The sequence below is a fragment of the Rhagoletis pomonella genome, unplaced genomic scaffold (assembly GCF_013731165.1).
Source record: "Rhagoletis pomonella isolate Grant_MI unplaced genomic scaffold, Rhpom_1.0 Rhpom_scaffold_00001, whole genome shotgun sequence".
Classification (NCBI taxonomy): domain Eukaryota; kingdom Metazoa; phylum Arthropoda; class Insecta; order Diptera; family Tephritidae; genus Rhagoletis; species Rhagoletis pomonella.
Window position 1 is genome coordinate 115,305,486 of NW_023458555.1, and position 7,446 is coordinate 115,312,931.

The 7,446-nt window shown below is 35.9% G+C and overlaps 1 protein-coding gene and 1 long non-coding RNA gene across 2 annotated transcripts in view; both read right to left on the minus strand.

The window, feature by feature from the left end:
- Window positions 1–4,176: 4,176 nt before the first annotated feature.
- Window positions 4,177–4,512, minus strand: LOC118735499. The gene is made up of 3 exons (XR_004992608.1): window positions 4,491–4,512; window positions 4,351–4,416; window positions 4,177–4,259 (listed from the first exon to the last, which is right to left on the minus strand). It is a non-coding gene; the product is annotated as an uncharacterized LOC118735499 (long non-coding RNA).
- Window positions 4,513–6,875: 2,363 nt separating this feature from the next.
- The window catches only part of LOC118735466 (zinc finger MYM-type protein 6-like), a 25,044-nt gene continuing 24,473 nt past the window's right edge, over window positions 6,876–7,446 (minus strand). The window contains 1 exon segment of the mRNA XM_036465232.1: window positions 6,876–6,883. Within this exon segment, the coding sequence (XP_036321125.1) occupies window positions 6,876–6,883 (8 nt within the window).

The window sequence follows — 7,446 nt, forward strand, 5'->3', positions numbered from 1 at the left end:
ACATGTCCCTAAATCTCCGCCTTTCAATTTCCGCATCAGCAATCTGGGACTCGTTCTCCTCTTCAAGCAATAACTCTGCGGCTATGGATTTCATTTTTATAATATGTTTCCCCTTAAATAAAGCACAAACGAAATTTTATTTTTAAATTACAATGATGTTAGATATATTTAGTTATTTTAAATTATTTACAAACTTTAACTTCATAAGCCCCTATAGTTTGGTGGAAAATATTTCTTTTGTTTTGTTTCGGTTTCACACATTCCTAGGCAAACAGCTAACTTCGAAAGATGTTTTTTGTCTTCCTCTTCTTCTTTCGTTTCGATCGTAACGCAGAATACCTAAGTTCGATTCCAGCGGAGCGGAATTCGGGAACGTAATCGAAATGCAGAATAGGGCTGATTGTTTCTTTTGGTACATTGCTGAGGAACAGTATTAGTTATAATTATATATATGACTTCATATAAGTATATTATTCACAAAATATTTGTGAAAAAATAGCTTTTGGGGCACACTGCCAAGAAACAACAACTTTTCTAAATGCTTTCCAGACAAGCGATTTCTACTTTCTCTACTACATGACCGCACTTTTTGGCGAAAACTCTAATAACGGGCGTCATTTGTTGAGTTGCTGTTGCGCAGAGTTGGGGCACGGGCTGACTTCGTCGCGCGTCTTTAGCTTCCACTTAGTTGCATTGTGAGTGGGGGAAGAGGGATGTCCGTTTTCTGAAATGAGACGACACAAGGGAGAATGCAGAAGAAGGTGCTTTTTTTTCTGGGAATTCATTTGAGCTAATTGAGCGTGTTCAATGGGGGAAGAGGGGTGCTTTTGGAGTAGAGGTGCGCTTGGTGTCAAGGCCAGAACATTGTGATTCTTCGCGCATAACCAGAGATTTTTAATTGGCACATTTTGGGCAGAGGGGTTACTCATAGTTTTCCGTGTGCGATTGGGTTTGTTGATCGGTTGTGATGACTTTCTCTTTCCACTTTTGAGTGGTTGATTTTTGTGGTTGACCACTAATTTTTTATTGGTATTCTCATTCACATGTGATTTAATAGTGACATGAGTATACGAGTGGATCCCGATGTGTAGAGACGGTTTGAGCATGTGATTCGAGAGTAACCACATGTATTGTTGCATTCTGAGCAAAAGTCGTTTTTTGCCGGTTGGTTGGGTGTATTCTTTGATTCGGAGTGGGCGAATGCCTTACAAAATTTTGAATTTTAGCCTTTTGAGAATTGCTAATGCTTGAGTGGTGATCATGGGCGATCACTTGAGTTTTGTTATGTTGGGCGGTGGTCCTTTGGGGATGATCGGTTCGGAGTAATCGATTCCTTAGTCTTGTTCCTTTTTCTGGCCTTTTGGCCTTTGGCCTTTTGTTCTGGCTATTGCGAGAGTTGTCATGTAGGAGCGAGTTATGCCGTTTGTGGCAATAGTTGCACGTATATCGTGATTTGCACTGAACCATGCTATGGGAGAAAGCAAGGCAGTTTTGGCATATATTATTTTCTCGTATGAGGTTTATACGTTCTTGAATAGGGAGGTTTTTTAACCTTGAGCACCTTTTCATAGGGTGTGGAGTGTGGCATAAAGGACAATGAAACACTCTTCTGGAATTCCTTTTCTTTGAAGTCGAACATCCGAGGGTGCCTTTTGAGAAAAACTTGCTTACTCTTTCGAGTACTGTGAACCTTGACGTGAGAAAGTTATTCATATAAGACCATGAAGGAAGGTCTCGTAATGAAGGAAGTGATTGCTCCCATAGCGCTAAAGTTTTTTCTGGGAGTTTAGTAGAGCAAATATACACGAGAACTGGGTCCCAGCTATCTGTCGGGACGTTTTGGGAGTGTAAAACGGAGAGACAGCTGTTTATTTTGCTCTGGTGGTTCATGATTTCCTTACTATTTTCAGTGGGGATACGAGTTAAGTTCGTGAGTATTTGGATTTGTGTATCCACTAAAATGCGTTTGTTATCATATCGGGATTTTAGGGCATCCCATGCCAAAGTGAAATTATCGTCGCTGAGAGAGTAATGCTTAACAACATCACCAGCTTGCCCTTGGGTTTTGCACCGGAGGTAATATAATTTTTGGGCTGAGGTTAATTGGGGTGGTTTATGTAGATGGCGGTGAACGTGTCCCGAAAATCGGGCCTTTCGTCATAACCACCATAAAATACTTCGGTATCGTAGGGTGGGAGCTCGGGAGAGATTTCTGAGTAGTTAGCCATTTTGGGATCAGCTTGGGGATTCGAGTACCGCTGATTGACTTTCTCGCTTAACTTTAATCTTTCGACTATTTCAGTTTTATCTTTTTCATAAGTATCGATGGCACTTCGATACTTGCCTTCCGCCAGCGCAAGAAAGTTCTCGGAAAGGTCTTCATATTGGGTAAATAGATAATCATATGCGGCCTGAAGCCGCGTCCAACATTCATCGATATGCTTCTCTTTTACTTCCAGTTCAGAAGCAGAGTTTTCCTCTATGGGAGAGGTGGAGAAGCGAGAGTAATATTTATCCAAGCGGTCAATTTCGCAATATAATGTTTGCCCACACGTAAGGCTGGGTTTATTTCGCTGTGATTTCAATATGGCTTTTGATTCTACTATTTGGGAACTCGCGTTTTCTTTGAACCGAGATGCCCTAATAAGTATTTGGGATTTTGAGAACTTGTCACTTGGCATGGTGATAATCTTATAAGACTTGTGAAAAAGTTGTATTATTTATGTTCTATGCACTTGTTTGAGAAAAAATGGTTTCTTGGGGTGTGCACTGTACTCAGAAAACTAGTATTTTACTGAGGAATATTTCATTTCATTCGGCCGCTGTGGTGTAGTGGTAAGCAGTGCGCGCTTCCACTTCGCAACGTCTGGGTTCAAATTCTGGTCAAAGCAAGATCGCAAAAAATATAGAAAAAAAAAGTTTTTTTCTTAACAGCGGTCGTCCCTCGGCAGGCAATGGCAAACCTCCGAGTGTATTCCTGCCATGAAAAACAGCTTCTCATAAAAATACAATCTCCGTTCGGAGTCGGCATAAAACCGTAGGTCCCTCCGCTCTGTGTGACAACATCAAGCGTACGCCACAAATCGGAGGAGAAGCTCGGCGAAACACTAACATATGTGTAAGCGCCAATCTATTATTATTATTATATGTCCATTTTGGGACTGGGTTTTTGAGAATTGCATATGCTTATACATACATATGTGTGCATGCATGTATGTGCATTCGTATGCGAAGCACCTCAGACAATGCAAACAAAGGCAATGGTCAAAACGTAATTAGCATGATTCAATAATACAAGGTTGGATAAATATTGACATTTGTGTCAATCGACTGCCTTGCAAGGTTGCATTTGAGAAGGAAAGAGAAGCGGGTAACAATTTTATCTCCTTTTGTGAAAATGTAGTAGGAAAAGTAAGTAGTCTGGTAGTGCTGAAATGCGTTTTTGTGTACAAATTGAATTAAATATATAAAGAAGATTCCACTGATCTACACAATAGACAATAAATTAACTTTTTATGGCCACATAAATATTAAAAATGAAATAAATGGATGTTCACATAAAATTCTTGCCAAAGAAAAATCTTTGAAATCTTTGAAGAAATGTTCCCAAATATTCAAAATAAACCATGGTTTCATTGAAATTCCAGTATATGTTGAACAAAATTAATGGAATTCAAACAAATCCTTTTTTCAAAGGGACTATATGCAGAATTATACAAATAGTAAAGATAATAAATTGATTTAATGCATATAAATAAATATTTTAAAAATTATTATATTTGTTGCATTTAAAGATTACATGTTCAATATCTTAAATTGAATTACATTTGGGTTTTTTTAATTGAAATTTTTTAGTAATGTTTTTCCTCCAATCAGTCTTGCTAATCATTATATTGGTTACATTTAAAAGTTATATCTTCAATACCGCAATTTAATTAAATTTGGTTATTTAAAAATCTAATTTTTGCGTAATGTTTTTTTCTTTTTTCTCCAATCAGTCTTGTTAATCATTATATCAGTTAAACTTTAAAAATATCGCAATTTTAAAAATGTTAATTTTTTGTAATGTTGTGTACTTTTTTCTGCAATCAGTCCCAATGAGCACAAGAAAACATCTTTATTAATATTTCCACTTTCGCTTTTATGGAGTGGTATATTTACTTGTAAATATGAAAAGGCTGCACTTGACCAACCCAAACGCTGCAGTGGTAAATATACATGCACCAGCAAACGTGGACGGACACCCAAATGATCCTGACCTTAACAAGAGAATATATTTATTAATATTTGTATTTTCTTCACCAGCCATACGTGGACGGACACACAGGGATCCTAGCATGCAAAACTTACTTGCAACGGCTGCACTTGTTGTAAAACGCTACTTTTTGAATACAAATTATGAATAACTCCGATACCCTACAAATAAATATGTAAATTATTGTTGTAATTCAAAATATTTCCATTATTTTTAATTTTTTTGCCATACTTACTTGAATTTGCCCAATAAGAAAATGAACTTCCACGAAACAATCGATGAAAATATCGGCAGTGTTGCCTGTTGAACTTTTTATACGAAGACAATATTTCTCCTTGTATTTTAGTAGTAGTTTCTACAAATCAAAAAAGAAGGCAACACAGGTTAAGGCAGAATGCGGGAGCGAGACAACTGCCAGGTTATCCAACCTTGTATTATTGAATCATGGTAATTAGTGAGATCAAATTGTACTCTTTTGTTGAAGCATATGTTTATGTACGTACATATGTATGTGTGTATGTCGTATATATACATAGTATATCTGCAAATACTTGCGTTTGCAATGATCGCGTACATTAGTGATGCCCAAAACAGCACATATGTGTCGCGGACATATATGTAATACTCCTATATTGGCAGTAAGAGCTAGGTCCGTCCGAAAACACCACAGTACAGATATATCAATAAACACGTACGAAAGAAAAGGAACACATACGTTTATAAATCAACATGTACACGACCCATTTACAAAAACGGCACTCAAGTACACAATACATTGACAAAAACAATACTAGACTGTCTCGCTTTGATTTCGGAATGCTTACACATTGAGATGTTAGCTTACTATCAATATAGAAGTATTACATATATGGTCGCGGGCGACTGCGCGTGCAAAGCTTTGCACAGCGGTGCTGGACAAGCGCGGAAGCAAAAAGTTATCGGAGGGGGAAAACGAAGTCAACGGAATAGTGAGATTGTATGTGTAACAGTGATGGAAAATGAGTGTGCATTGTGCCATTTTCGGCCCTTTCGGAAGCAGCCGGCACCTTCAGCACAATCGATTGATTTTCGGCACTATTTTTGCGTAACTCAATGCAACTAATAAATATTTCTTTCGGATCCGCAATTAAAAATATTTTTTTTTACATTTAATCTTATGTGCTTAAACTGATAAATGATATAAACATAGAAACGCAAGCAGAAGAATCTCGCTTCCACATTCTGCATTGCGCTTAACATTTCTGTTTAAACAAATTTGTCGAAATTTCATCTCTAAAGCAAATATTAAATATCATTTAATATATACTTTAGATTTAAATAATCATTTTTAGTGGTGGGCGAGTCCAAGATATTTAAATGATCGAGATAGTACATTCAATTCGCATAGATTTTTGAGAACTTTTTTCGTTGAAGGTGTTGCACTTTTTTTCCATACTGAAATTGTGTACATCATTTATCATTGTCTAAGAAAAATTAAAAAAAAACCGACTTAAAAAAAATAAATATATCTATATATTTCATGATTCAATGATTGGATCTAAACCAAATTAGTATGGGACAATCTCTGAGGCACTATCTTTCCGTTGCAAAAAGAATTATTCAAATCGGTTGACGTGGTGCAAAGTTATGCGGTAACATACGTAAAAAGTTATATGGAAGAAAGTGCGCAACACCGCAAACAAATCAAAACATCAAACAATCAAAAAATCAATGGTATTTTCCAGACACTTCAAACTTGCACCTTATGAATGAATGGGCTACAAAATTGTTAACCCAAAACATGTCTACAAATTCTGAATAAAAACTGTGAAAATTTGATGAAACTTTGTTGATTTATTCATTCTTTCAAGTTTCGATTTATTTGCAAAGTTTTGTTTGATAATGAGCTACAATTTTATAAAAAAAAATTATTAAAATCATTTAAAAAAAATAAAATAAATACCGAGTGACCGTGTAATTTTGTCAAAGATGAAGACAATGATGATAAAACATTAATACACTGTAGGTCAGTTCATATTAATGAACATAAAATGAGATCACTATCGATAAAATGGAAATCCTCAAGGGAAACTTATAATTTCAACGCATGGAATTTACATACATTTTTTTACTTTCAACCCCCAAATCGCTCAATTACTTCTATTTCTGCAGGATCGCCATTAGGTAAATTTCATTTCCAAAGATTTTTTCAAAATAAATAGCGATGAGGGATATTTCACCCGCCGGTCATAAGAAATCGCAATCACCATAACACACATCACTAATATTACTGTTCACAATCACGTTTACATTCAAAATTACAATTCATAATTTCGTTTTGTAGCAAATATGAAATATAGGTATATCCATTTACTTAAATGTAAACGGATTAAGAATCAAAGTGCTAGAAGAGATTTGAGCGTTTGGTACAAAAAGTATTGTTGATGTTGAAATTGTACTTCAAATCGCCAAATTGTACTTTTGTACATGTTAAAATTAAATGGACTGAAAAAAGTACAATTGTACTTAAAATATCAACACTGTTTCACTGGCGCTGCACTTGCTGCAGCGATGCCAGATTTGAGCGTACCCAATTTTTTACCGATAATAACTCATGTGAGGGATTTGGGTATTGGGCATTTTACAAGCCTATTAGAAGGTATACATAACTGTGTTCGTATAGAATAGTAGCTTATGTCGGAAGACTGGCTTTAGTATAATGAACCATTCGCAGCATACGATTGCGAAAGACTCACCGGCGCGGAGTAGTTGAAGAACTCTTGGAAAATAAACGTAAAAGACGGTAATGTCAATGGCGATGCTAGCAAGTCAATATTCGTATAAAGTTTCATAAAAAAATTCCTTGTAGTTTAAAGAATATAGGAAATGGTACATTTTAATAAAGCCAGCCTCCCGACATAAGCTACTATTTCATACGAACACAAATATATTCGTCTACAAATAATGTTGATTATTTTAATTAAGTCCTAAGATAAGTTTGTGAATCGTATCAGTGTTCTATGTAAGAATCAAAAATCAATACCCTCGCCAATTAGAAGTTTTGCTTTAAAAGAAAAATATCCATAGTGCATTTACTCAATACTTGGTCTGGCATAACTGTTTGAGCATTGATGTGCTCAGCTCACTATTGCCAAGGTCGTGCATTTTGCACTAAATTTAGTGCTTTTGGGAAACCAAAAAGCCAAAATAAT